The 22,453-nt window shown below is 39.6% G+C and overlaps 1 protein-coding gene across 1 annotated transcript in view; it reads right to left on the minus strand.

Moving 5' to 3' along the window:
* Positions 1-11,168: 11,168 nt before the first annotated feature.
* Positions 11,169-22,453, minus strand: part of LOC134358744 (G-protein coupled receptor 26-like) — a 45,927-nt gene continuing 34,642 nt past the window's right edge. Inside the window, exon 4 of the mRNA XM_063071208.1 lies at positions 11,169-12,008. Coding sequence (XP_062927278.1) covers positions 11,989-12,008 — 20 coding nt within the window. The 3' untranslated portion in view covers positions 11,169-11,988. The remainder of the gene's footprint in view (positions 12,009-22,453) is intronic.

Consider the following 22,453-nt stretch of genomic DNA (forward strand, 5'->3'; position numbering starts at 1 on the left):
ATGTAGATGTGCTCAAGGGTAGGGAGGGCTTTACTCATGTTGGGCTGGCCTGTACCACTAAGTTAAGTAGGATTTTCCATTCAAGGGCATTGCTGCTTCCATAAAAGACTACGGTGCAACCAGTTAATATACTCTCCACCACTGATCTATAGAAGTTTGTCAAAGTTTTAAATGCCATGTCAAATCTTTGCAAACTCCGAAGGAAGTAGAGATATTGTACTTTCTTCGTAATCACACTAACATGCTGGGCCCAGGACATGTCCTCTGAAATAATAACACAGAGGAATTTAAAGTTTTTGACTCTCTGTACCCCTGATCCTATAATGAGGATGGGCTCATGGACCTTGAGTTTCCTTCTCCTGTAGTCAGTAATTAGCTCTTTGGTCTTGCTGACATTGAGTAAGAGGTTATTGTTATGGCATCACTCAGCCAGAATTTCACTCTCCCTCCTATATGCTGATTCATCACCATTTTGATTTGGCCAACAACAATGGTGTCACCTGCAAATATGGCAAATCATTACACGGTGCATTGAGCAAGAATAGGGTAAAACAATAACAATGCAAAATAAAGCATAAAAGCAACTGAAAAAATGTAGTGCAGGTAGATGATAAAGTGCAAGATCATAAAGAGGTAGATCATAAGGCCAATAGTCCATTTTATCATACAACAGGTCCATCGGAGAATTTGATAACAGTAAGATAGAAGCAGTCCTTGAGCCCAGTGGTATGTGCTTTCAGGCTCTGATATCTTCAGTTCCTTGGGAGAGGGGAGAAGAGAGAACATCCGGGGTGGGTGGGATCTTTGATTATGCTGACTGAGGCAGCGAAAAATATAGATAGAGTCCATAGAGGGAGGATGGTTCTTGTGATGTGCTGAGCTATGTCCACAGCTTTCTGTGGGTTCTTGGCGGTCTCGTGTAGAGCAGTTGCCATACCAAGCCTTTATGCATCCAGGTAGAATGTTTTCTATGGTGCATTGATAAAAATTTGGAAGAATTGATGTGACATTCTGAATTTCTTTAGCCTCCTGAGGAGGTAGAGGTGATGGTGAGCTTCCTTGGCCGTGACATCAACGTGGTTGGATCAGGCCATTTTATTGGTGACATTTACATCTAGGAGTGTGAAGGTCTCAACACTCTCAACCTCAGCACCATTGATGTCAATGGAAATTGTGCACTGCCCCCACCCCTTCTGAAGTCAATAACCAGCCTTTTTGTTTTATTGACATTGAGGGAAAGGGTGTTGTCCATATCCCATATCAATAAGCTCTCTACATCCTGACTGTACTCTAACTCATGGTTATTTGAGATGTAGCCCACTACAGTGGTATCAACTGCAAACTTGTAGACGGAGTTAGAGAAGAATTTGGCCACACAGTCAAAGGAGGACAGTAGGGTGCTGAATATGCATCCTTATGGAACACCAGTGTTGAGAATTATTGTGTCAGAGGTGTTGATCTCTGTCCTTACTGATTGCAATCTGTTGGTCAGAAAGTCAAGGATCCTGCTGAAGAAGGAGACATTAACTCCCAGGGTCCAAAGTGAGGTAGTAAGTTTGCATGGAATAATAGTATGGAAGGTAGCATTGTAGTTAATAAACAATGGTCTGATATTAACACAAGAGATTCTGCAGATGCTGGATAATTGAGAGCAAAATATACAAAACGCTGGAGGAACTCAACAGTTGAAGCAGCATCTATGTAAAGGAATAAACAGTGACGTTTCAGGATGAGACCCTTCACCAGGACTGAGTAAAGGATCTTGGCCTGAAACTCTGACTGTTTATTTATTTTCATAGATGCTGCCTGATCTGCTGAATTGTAGTAGTCTGACATTGGCGTTTTTATTGCCCAGATGCTCCAGAGATGAGTGCAGGGCCAGGGAGATGACATCCACTGTAGACTTGTTTCAACAGCAGGAAAATTGCAATGGGTTGAAGTTATCTGGAAAGCTGAAATAGAATCTCAATAATCAACTGGCAGGATTTCAGCATTATCTTCGATATGACAGGACAATCTAGCCTGCAAATTGTTTGTGGTACTGCCAGGTTTTGTCACCTCCATTATAAGAGGTGCCAATGCCACATTTTCTTCTCCAGATCCTCCTCAGTATCCTGTTATGTGTCTAGTTCTCAGCTACTCAGTTGTACTTCTTCGTGAATGGAAGATATAAGTAACTGTTCAGTGGTATTTTCAGAGTCAGAGGGAATTGTAAGATCCTGCTGAATATGCTTCCTGAGCTAAGCCCTGTCTTGCACCATTTAAAAACAGGAATTTATTCCATGATTGCACTAGTGAGGAAAGTGATCGCTGCTGAGGAGTGCAAGGGAAGTCTCGTGTTTAACAACCTACTGAAGGCACTGTACCCCTGTGTCCCCAGTTAGTGCTGCTTATTGATCGTCTCCATATGCAGTTAAATATTGTGTGCATGTCCTACTGCCTTGATGTTCTTGGCATTACCTGCTGACAGGAACAAAAGAATTGATTACGTTCAGTCCAGACTGGTTGCAATAAAAGTCAGACTTCTAAATACCTTGTTTTGCTTTGACCATTTGGGCCTTGGTTGCAACATGCAGAGCCTCAGCACAGCAGATGTTCCTGTGCAAGCTTTAGAAGGCTCACACTTTGGGTTGAACTAGCCTCAGGCCAGGCAATTAGATTTGACGTGCCCTTGCATCAAATGTCCAACTTTCATTCCTGTGCAAATGATCCTATCTCTGAAATTCAGAACTCAGCCTTCACTTCAATATGGTGTTGAATATGCTTTGGATTGGTGCAGTACGTTTATATCAGCACTGTGTGATCCAAGGAATTCCCAAGATACAAGCCTCTTGCTGTCTCTGAAATTGTTAAGTACAGACCTTTTTGGTGGTTCTTGCCTTGGCTTGAATCAAACTTTTTCTCGTGTTCTTTCTCAGCAATAATCAAGGCAGGAGATATTTTAAACTGATGCAACACACATCAAAGTTGCTGGTGAACGCAGCAGGCCAGGCAGCATCTCTAGGAAGAGGTACAGCCGACGTTTCAGGCCTTACAAAGGGTCTCGGCCTGAAACGTCAACTGTACCTCTTCCTAGAGATGCTGCCTGGCCTGCTGCGTTCACCAGCAACTTTGATGTGTGTTGCTTGAATTTCCAGCATCTGCAGAATTCCTGTTGTTTGATATTTTAAAACTGTGCAGATTCCTCAGCTAGATCGGAGCCATAAATGATCTGTGTCCAAATTACCTATGATTTACTATGATCAGGGAGGAAGCAGGTGTTCCATGAGCAAGAAGTTCACAGGCACATTTCCAAGGGCTAATTATTGTATTTCTTTCATTTTGGTGTATTTTAATGATTTAATTTACATAGTATTAGATTTACTTTTAAAGTCAGATTCCTTAAAATTTTAAATACAGTGTAAAATGGGGTCACAAATCAGCAGGCCCTAAATGAACTGATTAGCATTACCCCAATTTATTTTCCATTGTCATGTATAACTTCAACACCACCTGTGCAAAGCAGGAGATTGGAAATTAGATCCCTCAGTCAAATAGGCAAACATAGCTGGAGGTGGCAGTAAAAGGCGGCAGGAAATTCAACACTGTGAGCAGCAGTGGTTTTCTCATTGAGAAAGATCCATTGGCCACGCTTTGGAAAAGAGCAAACAGTTGACATTTCAGGCTGACACCCTTAATCAGGACTGGAAAAAACTGATGAGAAGTCAGGACAAGAAGGTGGGGGGAGGGGAGGAAGAAGTACAAGTTAGTAAATGATAGGTGAAACTGGGAGGGGAATGGGTGAAGTAAAGAGCTGGGAAGTTGATTGGTGAAAGAGATACAGGGCTGGAGAAGGGGGAATCTGATAGGAGAGGACAGAAGACCAAGGAAGAAAGGGAAGGGGGAGGAGCACCAGAGCGAGGTGATAGGCAGGTAAGGAGATAATGTGAGAGAGGGAAATGGAAATGCGAAATGGTGAATGGGGGGTGCTTTATCTGAAGTTCAAGAAACTGATGTTCGTGCTACACTCAGGTTGGAGGCTACCCAGATGGAAAATAACGTGTTGCTCCTCCAACCTGAGTGTAGCCTCATCATGGCAGTAGAGGAGGCCATGGACTGACATATCGAAATAGGAATGGAAAGTAGAATTAAAATGGTTGCCACTGGGAGGTCCCCCTTTTTTCTGGCAGTCAAAGCATAGGTGCTTGGCAAAGCAGTCTCCCAAACTACACCAGATCTCACCAATATACAGCAGGCCACACCAGGAGCACCAGACACGGTATATGACTCCAACAGACACACAGGTGAAGTGTCACCTCACCTGGAAGGACTGTTTGGGGCCCTGAATGATAGTGAGGGAGGAGGTAAAGCACTTGTTCCACTTGCAAGGCAAAGTGTCAGGAGGGAGATCAATGGGGAGGGACAAATGGACAAGGGAGTCAGGTAGATCTGCTTGGTGGTGGGATCCCATTGGAGATGGCAGAAGTTACGGAGAATTATGTGCTGGGCACAGAGGCTGGTGGGGCTGTAGGTGAGGACTCTTTCTGGAACAATGAATCGCTGTCAAAGTCCAGTTGAAGTTTTCTGATTGGCATAGAGGGAACCAGTTTGGAGATGTTAAATAACCTCAGCTTACCAGGAAATTGAACAGATGGATATTTACTTGTTGTGTCGTTGTATCCAAAAGATGAGCACGAATTCCTCGCTCATGTTCTCCCCATGACCACAATGGTTTCCTCCAGGTGATCAGGATTCCTCTTGTATTTCCAAAATAACACATGGTTAGGGTTAGTGGGTTGTGGACAAGCTATGCTGATGCTGATGCTGGATGCATGGTGACGCTTTCAAGCTGCTAAGTGCTGATTTGGTTTCATGCAAAATGATGCATTTCACAAATAAAGCTAATCTTTTAAAAACCTATTTCCAATTGTTATCTACCCCTTAAACAAAGACCAGGGGATGGATGAAATTCTCTGCCCTGGTGTCCATTGCTTGTACATCTATGACACTAGTTTTTCTGTATATTGTTAGCCTTGCCTGCCATGGATTCTTTCAACTGCTTTTAGATAAAGCATTCTAAGAGTTTTCTAAATATACATCTGATCACAGCCATTATGGGATCTTTGATTTTCAAAAGAAAAATACTATTTATCTGATGAATTTGCATTTTACTGGTACCTTATATAACACGGCAATAAATAAAAAATATGCATTCTTTGATTCTTTTATGCAAATTAAGAATAATTGGGAGACATTTGCTAATTTAAAAACAATTATTGCAGAATGTAAATATTAACATTCTATAAAATCCTCATATCGACATTTCTCTGCATCATACAGGTTTGATGACGAGCACACATGTCACCTTTCATCCACCATCAGCAATCTATCTGTTTATTATATAATGGGTGCGTCATGCACATTTATCAAAAGAATAGAAATAAGAATACGATGTCAACATAACATACAGATCATTAGTCCACTTTTGAGTCCTAAGTGAGTCAAATGCAAAGACACCATTAAAAGTGTTGATGAGCAGAGGGGTCTTGGTGTCCAAGTTCATAACCTCCTGCAAGTGGCTACACAGGATGATAGGGTGGTTAAGAAAACATATATTATGCTTGCCTTTATTAGTTGAGGCATTGAGTTCAAAACTCAGTAAGTTATGTTTCAGCTTTATAAAACTCTAGTTAGGCTACATCTGGAGTATTGCATATAATGCGATTGAGAATCTCCGGAGGGGAAGGCCCCAAATCCTCGGCTTTGCCTATTGCCTGTTGCCGGGGCCGGGTTCGAAGCGCTCGGCAGAGACGGTGCTCGGTGCTCGGTGTCGGAGAGCTGGGTCGAGGCTTGAAGTTTTCTGACGGACTCGGAGTCGGACTGTGATCAGATGCTTCCAGGATGCTGCATCGGAAAGTTTGCGGCGCTGGAGGTTCACCGTCTGCTTCAGATGATGGGACTTTCAAGAGACTTTGAGACTTTTTACCGTGCCCATAGTCTGTTCTTATCAAATTACGGTATTGCTTTGCACCGTTGTAACTATATGTTATAATTATGTGGTTTTTGTCAGTTTTTCAGTCGGTTTGTCATGTGTTTCCGTGATATCATTCTGGAAAAACATTGTATCATTTCTTAATGCATGCATTACTAAATGACAATAAAAGAGGACTGCGTGTCCTCATAATTTAATGTATAATTATGGTCGCCTCATTATAGGAAGGATGTCGAGGCTTGGAGAGGGGGTTGAAAGGATTTACCAGGATGCTGCCTAGATTGGAGGACATGTGCTAAAACAAGAGGCTGGACAAACTTGGGTTGTTTTCCCCGGAGTAGCAGAGGCTAAAGGGAGATCTGACAGAGGTTTATAACGTTATGAGAGCCACAGACAGAGCAACAGACAGTATCCTTTTCCCAGCGTTGAAATATCCAATACTAGAGGGCATCTATTTGAGGTGATAGAGTGTAAATTCAAAGGAGATTGAGGGGCAACTTTTTTCCTAAACAGAGAGTGGCAAGCATCTGGAATGCCTATCTTGGGTGGTGGCATAAATGACTTTTAAGAGACGTTTAGATAGGCACATGAATGTGAGAAACATGGAAGCATAGGGACTTTGTGTAGACAAAGGAGATTAGTTTACTTGTCCATTTGATTATTAATTGAATTGGTTTGCCACAACATTGTGGGCCTAAAGGCCTGTTTCTGTGCTGTACTGTACTCCTCAATGGTTTATGTTTTAAGGGCAGTGACAGATAGCAGAAAGATCACAAAATGACTATGCACGAGGTTAAAAATTGTACATTAGCAGCTTTTCAATTAGGATTGTGTAACATTCATTGATAGCGAGAATATAAAGACAGCTTTGTTCTGAACTTCTAAACTTATTCCTGATACTGGGATGCTCTGACACTGGACAGACATTCTTTGAATCTGTATGAATTTTGAAACTTCCAGGCAACTGTAGTTCATATGCTAGTGTTTGTAATGTAAATATCCTCAGGGGTAGAGCAGTGATTTTAAAATATCAGTGTTACAAGCACTGTAACACTTAGAGCAAAGGAACCTATTTATGTAGCCATCCAATTAGAATTTCATGAAAGGTGATTGTTTCTTAGTCATAATTAACTGGAGAAACGAAATGCAAAATAGTATCATTGGAACGGGATATTTGTCAATCAAATGAGATTAATAATTAAAACAAAGGAAAGGAATTGATTGCTGACATACATACGATACACAGACCTCCCAGCTTTATATTTATCAATTCTAATCAGGCAATTTATATTCCATATTCCCAAACTTTTAGCCGTAGAGATAGAATAAATCTTTCTTACAATAAAATGAAGACTGCAAAGTGGGCCCGTTAAACCAACATGAAAGACAAATCGATCAAGAAAAGAAAAACCAGATAACACAGAATAAGCAGTCAGTGATAGATGTAAATGATATTGAACAGATGTGCTGTGGGTTTCTTTATAATGGGACAATTACGAAGTCTGAGAACCAGTGGTCTTGTCACAGGGTAGTCCTGAGGTCCAGATAGGAAGGGCCTCCTCTTGTGCCAAGATGGAACCACCCCTCAGGGTGGAGGAGCAACACCTTATATTCCATCTGGGTATCCTCCAACCTGATGGCATGAATATCAATTTCTCCTTCTGGTAAACAAATTCCTCCCCCATCCCATTCTCCACTCTGACCTATTACTTCTCACCAGCCTATTGCTTCCCCCTGGGTCCACTCTCCTATCCTTTCTCCTGTGGCCCACTCTTCTCTCCTGTCACATTCCTTCTTCTCCAGCCCTTGACCTTTCCCACCCACCTGGCCTCATCTATCACCTTCCAGCTACTCTCCTTTCCCTCCCCCCACCTTTTTATTCAGGCATCTTCCCCCTTCCTTCTCAGTCCTGAAGAAGGGCCTCGGCCCAAATAATCGACTGTTTATTCATTTCCATCGACGTTGCCTGACCTGATGAACTCCTGCAGCTTTTTGTGTGTGTCGCTTTGGATTTCCAGCATCAGCAGACTTTCTCATGCACAAAGGGCCTTTTGTTGACAGTAGCAACTTCTACCAGCTCTTCTGCTGGCTCCCTTGCATTCTCCTAATTAACTCCCCATGAACTTGATCTTCTGTACAATTCCTTGCCTGGGGGTGGGGGTCTGCCAGTTGATGCTGTGCCTCATTAAGTACTGCAGCCACACAGAGTCATGGAGGCATAGGGCATTACAGTGCAGAAACAGGCCTTTTGTTCCATCAAGTCCATGATGAACTATTATTTTGTCTAATCCCATCTCCCTGTACCTGGACCATAGCCCTCCATACCACTCTCATCCAAGCTCCACTTAAATGTTGTCATAGATTCCACATAGAAACATAGAAACATAGAAAATAGGTGCAGGAGTAGGCCATTCGGCCCTTCGAGCCTGCACCGCCATTTATTATGATCATGGCTGATCATCCAACTCAGAACCCCGCCCCAGCCTTCCCTCCATACCCCCTGACCCCCGTAGCCACAAGGGCCATATCTAACTCCCTCTTAGATATAGCCAATGAACTGGCCTCAACAGTTTCCTGTGGCAGAGAATTCCACAGATTCACCACTCTCTGTGTGAAGAAGTTTTTCCTAATCTCGGTCCTAAAAGGCTTCCCCTCTATCCTCAAACTGTGACCCCTCGTTCTGGACTTCCCCAACATTGGGAACAATCTTCCTGCATCTAGCCTGTCCAATCCCTTTAGGATCTTGTACGTTTCAATCAGATCCCCCCTCAATCTTCTAAATTCCAACGAGTACAAGCCCAATTCATCCAGTCTTTCTTCATATGAAAGTCCTGCCATCCCAGGAATCAATCTGGTGAACCTTCTTTGTACTCCCTCTATGGCAAAGATGTCTTTCCTCAGATTAGGGGACCAAAACTGCATACAATACTCCAGGTGTGGTCTCACCAAGGCCTTGTACAACTGCAGTAGTACCTTCCTGCTCCTGTACTCAAATCCTCTCGCTATAAATGCCAGCATACCATTCACCTTTTTCACCGCCTGCTGTACCTGCATGCCCACTTTCAATGACTGGTGTAGAATGACACCCAGGTCTCGTTGCACCTCCCCTTTTCCTAATCGGCCACCATTCAGATAATAATCTGTTTTCCTATTTTTGCCACCAAAGTGGATAACTTCACATTTATCCACATTAAATTGCATCTGCCATGAATTTGTCCACTCACCCAACCTATCCAAGTCACCCTGCATCCTCTTAGCATCCTCCTCACTGCTAACACTGCCACCCAGCTTCGTGTCATCCGCAAACTTGGAGATGCTGCATTTAATTCCCTCATCCAAGTCATTAATATATATATTGTAAACAACTGGGGTCCCAGCACTGAGCCTTGCGGTACCCCACTAGTCACCGCTACATCTACCACTTCCGCTGCCAGCTCCCAGCTCTCACACTCCCAGCACCCACTGAGCAAGGAACAGCCCACTCATATTCCCCTTAAATATTTCAATTTTCACCCTTATCCTATGACCTCTAGTTCCAGTCTCACATTAAAACTTTTAGGAAATTGCTGCTGGGAGAATGGTGTCAATATTTTTATTTTATACAGTTATTGTCAATCTATTTAGTAGTGAGTTTTTTTTTAACATTTTATGTTAAAAATAAGCAGTAATATGAGCACTTTTTATTTTTTACTACTGCCCTGGGGTTTTTGAAAACCCCAGGCTCAGGTAGCTCAGGTTCTTGGGAAGCCGGGCATCACTGACTGAAGCATTCAGCAGGTACAGCTGCAAGGACCGATAACATTAAACTTGGAACTTTGCACTGTAATCCTCTGTACTGGCTCATGCTGATGTATTAGGACCAGGACTCCCAAACCAAAGAGACAGCATGATCTATTGGGTTGCTAGATGGACTGCAGTGTCAGTAGAAGATTTTCCAGTTTTCAATTCATGAATATTGGACTATTCTTTTTGAAACCATTACCAAGGCGACTCTCCACAATTTAGAGGAGTCATTTTGATTACCTAATACATTTGACACTTCACTAATGACTACTGTCAGTGCATATTTTTCAGAAGTAGAAAATTTGAATATAATCAACAGCTTCATTATTTTGACCATGAAGTTTGCTTAAGAATCTGTTAGCCTTTTTTTCTAATTCATCTGATTGAAACTGACATTCGTACTGGGATAATATTTTATAAACCCTAGAGTTTAGGGAAATGTCAAATGATCTCATTGTTGTTCAAAGCCAAAGGGGTGTTTAATCTTTCTAGTCTTTCAAGTTAAGCTATGCTTCCAATAAATATTCAACAGATGTAGTATCAGCCTGTCATGAAAATTTCATTATGCAGGTTCTAAATTACATTCCTAGTTCTGCATGTCACAAAATTTTTTTGCAGATTCAGACCGTAACAAGTTAATTGTTTTAGCACTGAAGTTATTGTGTGATTTGCAGTACAAGTTCTAACATTCTCTGTCACAGTACTGCTGTGATCCCAAAGAAACGCGAAAACAAAGTTACATAATTACTATTTGCTCTACAGTCAACACTCAGATGAGATTTTCTTTTAAATCATAGGTGACTTATATACACCCAGGCAAAAATAAATTTCAATGGTTATGGTAAACTTTAGAGCATATTCCGGAGTTAGAGTATACAGCAGAATATTAACTTCAGCAACCAATCTTTAGACCTGAACATGGATTGTAGATTAAATTTAAAATGCAGCCCTGGCGAATAGTTTCCTGGTGCTGTGGACGCCAGTTAACTGAAAACCAAATGATGCTGATTAACATTCTTTTTGGGTGTCTGGAAGTGGATGCAAAGAAAGAGGTATGAAAATTATATGTAATTCAAAGGAAGCATTGTAGATACATTATCACTACAGAATTGTCCTGCCACTACCTTTGTTCTTTAGCATATAAAATGTTATTTAATATTGGGTCAAACAGGCCTCTTCCCCTGAGAGTGTCTCATTTTGTTGAATAAAACATTTCTATATCCATTTGCATTAGTGCTTCTCCAGTGACTTTGCTCACATTACAGCAGTAAAGCTACATTGAAGACAGTGGAATGCATGTCAAGTGATTGGGAATAATTTAATTGACACAGCAAGTATTTTCATTGTTCAACATTGATTTAATTTAATAAAATCCCAATAAATATTTTTTGCAAATTCCAACAACATTGCCATATATGAAAAATAGAATACAGTATCTAATATTTCTTTATGCATACACACAGAATCACTTTTAACATCACAGATGTAACATACATCATATTGTGTTAAACACTTTCCAGCCTGGTTCTTGGCAGTTAAAGTTTGTTCACTGTTTCAACGTGCCTTTAGATGAATGCACTGCCACACTGGCATTGCAATGTTAGCAATAGATTCTGTTGCTGCAGTCACAAACAGGCTTTCAAATGCATTGGTCACTATGAACAAGATCATTTTTCAGCACTGTTAGCTGAAAAAAAAACACATTAAGCCGCAGATATCACTCGGACGACCACTGTAGAAGCTCTGCCAAGGGAAAATGCGCCACTGCACATAAACTTTTCACAAACAGAAACATAGTCGAATTTTTATGACGATGCGTTAGCTAATTGGCCAAATAATGAGACAAAAACATTACTGTACGTGAGCCATCTTTGTCATAAACTTCAAGTGTTTTTTAAAGTCATAATTAATCAAGAAATCTAAAGCTATACATGAAATATAATGAAATAAAACTAACAGGGATATTTGATTAAGTCTCAAAGTTAAGTGGCAAATAAAATCTGTTAAACCACCTATATTGGATAATCAATGATCATTATGTTTTGCCCCAACAATATGTCAATAGAATGAAAAATCCATTAAGCATACTGTAGACGTTATTGTCTCACTGAAAGCAAAGGTTGCACAGGCACTATTCAAATACTAGACTTCAGGAAACTTCATGCTGCTGTAATCTTCAATTGTTCCAGGGAAGTAAGTGGAGTAACGGATCTGGTTGGGCAGCTAGCAAAGACTTAATGGGCCAAAGGGTGTCCTTTCATATTGCAGGAAAATATGGAATAGAATAGTCATGTCACTTGAGGGAAGCCTTAATGATCCAGACACAATTACTTAACACTAGAAACAAAAATCAGGTCACACTGAGGCTCACAATGCATATCAGCTTGAAGATCACTGAACAGGAATTCAATATTTTTGTATATATTAGAAGAATACATAATTATTTTGTTTAGTTCAAGGACACTATGAACTGTTGTGTGACTTAAGTCCATTAAAAATAGGGCAGGGTTACCGATTTGCTCTGCCATTAGACAGTGTACTATTAGAACAAGCTACTGAGATAGAACAACTAAAAACAAATGCAGAGTGAAAATAAATACAGAGAGGAAGAAAAATACCCGTGATGTGAGTTTACTAACTCTATTTTTGTTTCATACTGCAATAAGATTTGCAAATTAATATTCCCAAAATTAAGACAGAATCTGGAGATTTAACCTTTAAATTAAGATTGACAGTGAAAGTTAATGCTTCTCCCCAGTTCCTGTGGGAGTAATAACTCTTGCCTTATAGTTAAGTTTGATTGCTCAGGGGAGTTAGTTTTCAGATTCTAGTCCAATGTGTAGCATTAATCAATTATTGCACAGATTGCAAATCGAGTGCATTTCTCAGAAACAATGTACTTGATTCCATGTTTATTGGATTATCATTAAAATTAGGAAGAGGTGAATACAAAATTAAGTGACATCTATGAGTGCATGTCAATCAAAAAAAAATCTCTATATACTTAAATGAAACTCAGTGAGATATGTAGTCAGCAAACCTCACTCCTTATTAATCTAGTAGATTCCCCCTTTGTTGAAGAATTATAGCATTACTGCAGCCAAGTATCTCTGTCAATTGAATGTATTCCTTGATACAAAACAGAGAACTCTTAACGCACTGTACTTGATATACTTGTTGGACAGAGAGAGCCTGTCTGAGATACTGAAGTTCTGGGTTATGGATGGTAGTTTTGATGGGCTCTGGATCAAGGTCTCTTTGGGGATTTTCTGCTGTTGCTTGCTTGTTGGGGTGGTGGTTGTGGTGGAGGGGGTGGAGGGGGTGGGGGTCGGTGATTCTGCTGGCACAAATTGGGGGGATGGAGTCAATGCTTTTGCTGCTGTTTGTGCGAAGGGAGGGGGAGAAAGCACTTTATCCATTCTATGGAGTTTCTTGTTTCATGGATGTCTGTGAAGAGTACGAATTTCAGGTTGTATACTGTATATATATTCTCTGATATTAGATGAACCTTTGAATTGATTGTGTTCCTCAAGTATTAACCTTTGCTAGGCTACCTATGAAAAATTAGAATCATAGACACACATTCACTGCTTTCCTGCTAACTGAAAAAGACAGCACTTATATTCATCATTTATTTAATCCAATTGAAAACTTACTTAAAGAAGAAAATAGGAACTCCAAGTCAATCTGTAGGGAAATCAATGCAGCATCACTTAATAGATATCAAACGAAGTTTGTGAGGATGTCCTACTAGGTGGCAGCAGTCCCTAACATTTTCTGTGGTATACTGGATTACAAGATATTTCTGACTTAATTTTTAAAAACCAGGTGTATTGTAAAGAAAATGTGTGGCAAACATTCGGATGAATGCAAATACTGATAATATTTAACCGTTAATATGTCACTTGATGAAATAACTGAAGTTTGACTCAGGGCTTTGAAACCTAATGCAGTTGGGTAAAAATTGAAATTGATCAATTGCTTCCCAATTGCAGTGATGATGAAATTTATTAACTAATTTTCAATTATACTACTTGTCATTTTTAAGTTGTTCAATTAAAATGTTGACAAATATTATAAGGACTCTGTGGATAAATTTTGATTTCCATCTTATTTCACAATAGTCAAGTTTACAGAAGTTATAGAGTTTCTATTAGTGCATTTGGCTCTGAAGGCATTCTGAGCTCTGGTTGAATACTATTAAGGACAAAAAGTTCCTTTTTCCGTCACTTTGCTTTAATCTTTTGACTATAAATTATGGAAACTGCAACGAATGTCAGTAAAGTTTGGCAGCTGGTTTAGTTTGACTTTATCATTATTCCAAGTGAGCTTTATTCATAATAAGAATTTTGACTACTTGAACATTTTTTGATTGACTTCCTCTTTCCATTTGATTGAAGGGAACTAAGGTAATTATTTTTTGAGCCCATGACATGACTTCTGAGATTGAGAAGATTAAATAGACTACATTATATATTAATAATGAAAAATATGAATACAAAAGCGTATCCAAATCATCTCCTTTTGACCTTAACACCTTAAGTGTTAGTTGTAGCAAAAGCTGGAATGATGGGGTGAGGAGGGTGGTTCTACACTATTGAAATTGCAGTCATTCAATACTAAAATTTAATTTAGCTACAGCTGTCTTTCTAAAATAGACTTTAACACTTCCATGCTAATATATTGTAGATGGAGACTTGTACTATCCTTGTCATTGCTAATGTAATTGTGTTCTCCTATTTCCACCATTACTATATGGCTAAAATAAATTTTTCATTAGTTGTGACGTGCTTTGGGATTATGTTGGAAGGTGTTTTTTTTAAATTCTGAAATGTTTGTATTAATTTCAGAAAGCAATTTTAACTAACTTTGAAAAAACAAGAAGTTTGCGTATGTGCTACTAACTCGACACTTTGGACAGTGAAATTAACAGGAAATTATATTACAGAGAAGAAATCAATAATATAATTACAGAAACCATATGGGTCTGAAACTAAAGTTCCACAGTGGAAAGACTTCAATTATGAGTTGAAAGATTATGGGATAGATTTGTTTTCACAAATCTCATTTGTAGGACCCATCACTTAACACTTGAATTCAAAGCTGCAGAGTGTATTGTGATGATAGAAGAGTTGTCTTTCAGTGGAGTTATTAAAATGAGCTAACATATTAGGTAAAAGTAAAATCTCTAGAAAAGGAATCAAATGCTTAATTCAATCTACCAAAACAGATCACTAGCAACGATCACAATGGTGTTTTAGCTAACTGGCTGATATGGGGGGGGGGGGGTGCTACTGCACAGGATCAAAATAAGCTGAAGAGAGTTGTAAAATTAGTCAGCTTCATCATGGACACTAGCCTCCATGGTATTCAGAACATATTCAAGGAGTGATGCCTCAAAAAGGCAACATCTGTCATTAAGGACCTTCATCATCCAGGGCATGCCCTCTTCTCATTGTTATCATCGGTGAGGAGGTACAGAAGCCTGAAGGCACACACTCAATGGTTCAGGAACACCTTCTTCCGTCTGATTTCTGAATGGATATTGAACCCATAACCACTACTTCACTATACTTTTATTTCTTTTCTTGTACTAATTTAACTTAACTATATATATATATATATATATATATATATATACTTACTGCAATTCACATTTTTTCTCTCTGTTATCATGTATTGCATTGTACTACTGCCGCAAAGTTTCACAACATATGCCGATGAAGTTTAACCCGATTCTGGAATTGTTGCTTGCATATTGTCACTTACAATGACAATACTTGAAAACTATCATTGGCTGTAAATCATTTTTGGGTGACAATGCCTTTTACGAGGCTGTATAAATCCAAGCCTTGACCTTTCTTTCCATCTATGTTAGTAAAATGCCTATATTCTAGGGAATCAGCAGCAGACTGAAGCTGCTGGGATCATCGGAGGAGTTAGGATGAGCACAATTGGTAGTTAGACAGAGGGCAAACAGTTGGCCTTTTCTTGGCAGAGTTCAAAAAGCTACCAGCTGTAGAATAGGGGTTAACTGCAGAGAGCAAAGTGATTTGAAGAGGGAAAGGGAAGGAGGTGTGGAGGGAGGGAACGTCGACTCAGACTGTGAGAGGCCTGCGTCGGGCATTTTCATGCCTTACAAGGCGCAATACAAGGCAAAGGGAAGGTGTATTAAATGGAGTGAGTTATGCCAAGTGTGTGGGGGGAGGGCAGTGAGAGGGAGGGTGATGACTGAAGGTGAGTGGGTGAAGAGGGGATGGGTGTCCATATGTGTATGCTAATAGAGCCAAAGGCCCAAGCACCTTGTCCTCCTTGCCACTGGATCAAGTTCTCACTGTCTTGTTTTTGTGGTAACTGATGGCTTCCTTTCCTCACATTTCTAAAGTGGAAACAAGTCACTCCCAAACCGAATATGACTCCAAGGAAACAGCACATGAAGGATGTAAAAAATGCACTAAATAATACCCTTTGCTTTGCTTATTCACTCAAACTATCAGCATGTGAAACTAGAAGCATGATTACAAGTGAACAAGTAACCTACAATAATCAATTACTGAAGCTTGAGTATACAGTAATTTATTCATTTATAAAATACAGTACTGTACAACAGTCTTAGGCACTTATATATAGCTAGAGTGCCTAAAACGTTTGCACTGTACTGTATTTGTCACTGTGGAGCAGAGAGTGAGTTGTAAATCCGGTGGGAACAAAGGATGTTGGGAATGCCAAGGATGGAGTGCCGTGGGAGGGGTGTGGGACAGGTGGCAGAGAAGGATTGCCAGGGCAGGGAGTGGCATGGGTGTAGACTCACCCAGTCCTGAGACACCAGGCATGGTAATTTGATTCCTGACAATTGGTTTATCAATCTTAAAGAATGTCTCTCTGGTGCTTCCATTCCCTCCCCTCTCCTTTCCCCTTTTCCCAACCATGATTCCCCTGTCCCTCCCCTTTCACACTCTCAGTCCACATAGAGACACATATCAGAGTCAGGTTTATCATCAGTCACATATGTTATGACATTTGTTTTCTTTGTGGCAGCAGTTCAGTGCAATACATAAAATTGCTACAGGCTGGTGCTGCACAGAACAGACCCTAGCGGCCCAAAGAGCCACGCTGCCTAGCTACCCACCAACTTAACCCTAGCCTAGTCAGAGTGCAATTCACAATGATCAATCAACCTACTAATCAGTACGTCTTTGGACTGTGGGAGGAAACCGGATCATCCGGAGGTAAGCAATGCACACACGGGAATAAACAGGAATTCTGAGCTCTGCTGGCCCAAGCTTCAACAGCATCGCACTAACTACCACGCTATTCTATGCTGTGGCTAAGATATTAGGTGAACTCATGTTAACACCTTTAATCTTTAGGAGTCCAAGTCCAAGTCCTCATTTGCAGTCTGTAGCAAAGTTGTACTGACTGATCAACTCAAACTTTCTCAATGGCATGGAATTTTTCTTCCTATTCATAAAATGTCAACATAGCCTTACTGTTAAAATATCCGAATGAAACAGGATGTGATGAAGTTCATCAACCGGAAATGATAACTTTTTTTTAAATATAATTTTTATTGAGTTTTCAAAAAGAATACATGAAAAGATAAAATCTACCCTCCCCCTCCCCTTAACCCTCCCCCCCCCCAATATATATAGTCCTACCTAAAAAGAAAAAAAGAGAGAAAAAAGAAAAGAACCGCCTGGATGTTGGAAGGTTTCCACATGCTCCATGGGATTCAAAATAAATTTGGTATAATTATTCGTTACTTTCCCCAAGGGACCAAGGTCTTTATCGGAGCACTTAAATATGCCATCCTATCTTTTGTAAATAAGGGCGCCAAATATTCAAAAATGTTACATATTTATCTCTTAAATTATAAGTAATTTTTTCGAGTGGAATAGAACTAACCATTTCATTATTCCAACGATCCATACTTAAATACGAATCAGATTTCCAAGTAACTGCTATAGTCTTCTTAGCTACTGCCAATGCAATTTTTATAAATTCTTTCTGATATTTATTCAATTTAAGTTTCGGTTTTATCCCTTCAATATCACCTAATAGAAATAATACAGGGTTATGTGGAAGTTGAGTTCCAGTAATTTGTTCCAATGAGACTCTTAAATTTATCCAAAAGGGTTGAATTTTAAAACAAGACCAAGTAGAATGTAAAAAAGTACCAATTTCTTGATTACACAAAAAGCATTTATCAGATAGATTTGAATTTAATCTATTGATTTTTTGTGCTGTAATATATAATTGGTGTAAAAAATTATATTGTACTAATCTAAGTCGAACATTTATTGTATTTGTCATACTGTTAAGACAGAGTCTTGACCAATTTGTTTCATCAATATTAATATTCAAATCTGTTTCCCATTTTTGCTTTGACTTATGGGTTCCTTGTTTAATTGTCTGTTCTTGAATCAAATTATACATACAAGAAATAAATTTTGATTGATTTATGGAATAAGATAAATGATGATAATGAAACACAGAAATCTCTATTAGCAAGGAGACCTTTGTTTCAAAACAGACTTATTCCTTTTACAATGGACAATCAACTTTTATATAATTGGTACCAAAAAGGGATTAAATTTATAAGAGATTGTTTTGAACGAGGTATATTGATGTCATTTGAACAATTAAAGGATAAATATAAAATATCTAATAATACTTTCTTTTGTTACTTTCAATTAAGGTCTTACTTAAAAGGTAAGCTGGGTCAAACAATGTTTTTGCCAAAACCTAATGAAATTGAAATTTTAATTCAAAAAGGGAAAATTAAAAAATTTATTTCTTGTATGGAAATGATAACTTGATGCTAACTAACATGCTGAGTTTCTTCAGAATTGTCTGGTTTTACTTTCACTGCACAAAGTTACAAAGGGGATAGTTAGAGTGTATGTAAGGGAATTAAATAATTCTTAATTGAATCTGACATTTTGGCTTTTCAGTTTGACCCAAGCAGCTGATGTTTCATTTCCTAAAAGGTGTCCAGAAATACATTGTATCTGATGTTTTCAATAGAAATACTTCCAAAACCTGGGGCGGCGGGGTGGAGATACGGCTCTGTCAAAGGAGGTGTAAGGTGGTCTATCCCTCCGCTAGCCTGCAGGTTACCCTTGGGCAAGCTGTAGCACCTGCTTAGTCCCCCAGTCAGGGTCATCTGAAGCCACGGGAGCAGGTGGTGGATGGTCGTATGAGCAGCAGGTACATATCACAAGTCCTGGTTATACGACCACTGACGTCAGGCAGACAATCTCTGAAGAGTATTGATAATGGCTGGGGTCACACGTCTTGTAAAGACACTGCCCAGAAAAAGGCAATGGCAAATCATTACCGTAGAAATTTTTGCCAAGAACAATCATGGTCATGGAAAGACCATGATTGCCTACATCATACAACATGGCACATAACGAATGAATGAAAGAACCCCCAAAAGAAAAGATTTGCAATGCAATATTATACCAGAGTACTCTATAAGATGGGAAGTCTTTAAATAATTCATTGCTGCAGCATCTATCTGTATTAATACCACCATGATTCTAATTCCTTTGTCTGCGTTTTAGAACCTATCATTTTCAAACAGTTAAACTATTATTGTACTTACACTGATTTTCCTGGGGCTGAAGTGAAGCTTATTAAAAAAGAATAATAACTATAATGGATTTATGTTTTACTCTGCAAACCTATCTTCTTGGCCATTGCAGTTAATATTTTATTAGATATTTAGAGAGCTGTGGGGATTTGGTGAACTATTCTTTATCCTTTAGCTCTCTGGCTTGAAAAATACATTCCACCCTCATAGAATTCAAATAATTTTAAGTATATTGTTTGAAATGAGAGAAAAATATAAATTATATAACAGTGGTTTTTCTAGCTTTATCTATTATAAATGTAGTTTTTCAAATTCCAATTAACCTTTCAAAGTTTGTAAATTAAGGACCTTGGCAAGTCAGTAAGCAGCCTTGTATTGGTTTATGTCAACGGTAATAAAAACAGAAAATGCTGAAACACTGAGCGGACAATGATCAGTTTACAGGAAAGATTTACAAGGATGTTGCTGGGTCTGGAGGACCTGAGTTATAAGGAAAGATTGAGTAGGTTAGGACTGTATCTTTAGAGTGTAGAAGATTGAGAGAAGATTTGATAGATGGATACAAAATTGTGAGGGGTATAGATAAGGTAAGTGCAAGTGGGCTTTTTCCACTGCGATTGGGTGTGTCATGGGTTAAGGGTGAAAGGTGAGAAGTTTAAGGGGAACATGAGAGTAAACTTCTTCATTCAGAGGATCATGAGAGTGTAGAATGAGCTGCGAGCACAAGTGGTCCATGCGGGCTCGATTTCAACATTTAAGATAAGTTTGGACAAGTGCATAGCTAGTAGGATAAGGAGGGTTATGGTCCCGGTGCAGATCGATGGGAATAGGCAGTCTAAGTGGTTTCAGCATGGACCAGATGGGCCAAAGAGCCTGTTTCTGTGCTGTACTTCTCTGTGACTCTGATTCTATCAGGCAGAATCTGTGGTAAGAGAAACAGTTAATAATTCAGGTCAGAATCTGATGAAGGGTCCCTGACCAGAAGCATTAGCTGTTTCTCTCCTAACATATGCTTCCTGTATTGCTCAGAGTTTCTAATTTTATTAGATTCCATCATCTGAATTCTTCTTGGATTTCTATTTTGCCTCTATAGTATTATAATGAAAATATATTTGTTTTTACATACAGTACATGCTCTGGCAGACTGGGCGGATAAGATCTGCAGAGAGATCTGACGGTGAGGAAGGCAGTACCACAATGCTTCATGGAGAGCGAAGGGCATGACAATGTACATAAAATGTTGTGGTCATCCACCGCATCCACTGGAACAGTTTGCGACACTTGTTCGCACCACTGGACTTGGACTTCTGAGGTCAGGAGAGTGGAACTGCCCCAGTGCAGTGGCTTTTCCACTTTAAAAACTCTCCACAAGGTTCCCAGTCATTGTTAGACATGATGGACAACCACCACCACACTAATAAAAGAAATATAATCTTTGCAGAGAAGAATAAGCAGGAATACAATTTGATTAGTCAACAACAAAGCTTAGTTAATATCTTAAAGGTTTAAATATGAAGTATGACAATGGGCTTTTAATAAGATTTGATTCAATTTCCATGCTGGGAAAAAAACGCCTTTATTCATATTTGTAGTCTGTAATACTCAGTCAATTAGGCCTGCCTAATCAACACTTCTAGATAGCAAGAAATTATAACGTTGACTCTCCTCTGAAACCTCTCAGCTGAATGCTACCCTTTCAGTGTACAGGAACGTGAGTCACACCCCAAGAACAGTTAGCTACAAGATGCAGCCAGCAGGGGAAAGTTGTGAGGAGCAAATTTTAGTGTGAGAAGTTCTAGGTTGTAAATGAGTAGGGTACTCCTATTCCCCCAAATCCAACAAGAAAAAACTCTCTCACTATGAGTTTTGAAATAAAGTCATTGATCTGAATGAAATACCTCTTTCTCCCTCCAATGATGCAGACTGACTTGCTGATAACTTCCAACACTTGTTTATTTTTCTTTTCGCATTTCAGCAACTGCAATATTTTGCTTTGGAGCTCTTGGTCCAGCAGGGAACGAACTTCCTCTTCTCGTTAAGGCTTCTTGATAAAAAATTTAAGTTGAATTCAGGTGATAGTTTTGTTGCAAGTCTATATGTATGAAGGAGGATCTTGTTGCCAGATGTAATGAGCTCTTCAGGAAAGAGGAGAGTGCTGGGCTCCAAGTTTTCAGAGCAACCTGAATTGGTTAAATGCTGTTCTCCGAGGATCGTTAATCATTTAGAGCTCCTTCTGTTTCCCAAGCGACTCGCCCTTTGTAATTGGAACCTACCAGCCTTCTCCTTCCCACCATCCCCCTACCTTCTTTATAGGGCCTCTGCCCCTTCCCCCTACAGTCCTGACGAAGGGTTCCGGCCCGAAACGTCGACTGATCGTTTCCACGGATGCTGCCCGACCTGCTGAGTTCCTCCAGCGTGTTGTGAGTGTTGCTTTGACCCCAGCATCTGCAGATTATTTTGTGTTCACCCTTGGTAATGCAGTCTCCTGGTGCTTTTTGTTTAAACTTGTTAACTTTATTTTGATAGGCTCAGGAATGTTGGTAACATTTAAATAGACACCCAACTAGTGCTAATCTTAGGGTTCTAGTTTTGAGAATGTTGCATCTTGCGGTGAGGCTCCAATGTTCTATGTGAATTCTTATGAATAAACTCTGGAAGCTGTCTCTACATTGGAGACTGTCTTTCCTCTGCACTTGGGCTCCAATATTACCAGCGCACACCAGATGTCATTCTTCACTAAATAAATCTGTTATTATTACTTTCAGACAACTGAAATTTGTTGAACCAATAGTTAAAAAGGTGATTTGTAGACACTGGATTAAAGAAGAAGAGTACCCAGCCAATCATTGAAGATCAGTACCCAGCCGCTCCAGAATAACTAAGCATCTGGGGTTATTTGGACAGCCAATACACCTGCTGATTTTCTGCCAGCCCATGGAGTTAAAATTGTTCTCACGAAATGATGAATGTGGAACCTTTGCAATTCATTCGTTTTTGAGATATTGTTGTATGTCACTCTGCTCCTTTGGCAGACAGATTCATTATGCACCATGTAGTTATCAATACAGCCTCAAGATATAATGCAAAGTTATTGTACAATT

The sequence above is a fragment of the Mobula hypostoma genome, chromosome 19 (genome assembly GCF_963921235.1).
Source record: "Mobula hypostoma chromosome 19, sMobHyp1.1, whole genome shotgun sequence".
Classification (NCBI taxonomy): domain Eukaryota; kingdom Metazoa; phylum Chordata; class Chondrichthyes; order Myliobatiformes; family Myliobatidae; genus Mobula; species Mobula hypostoma.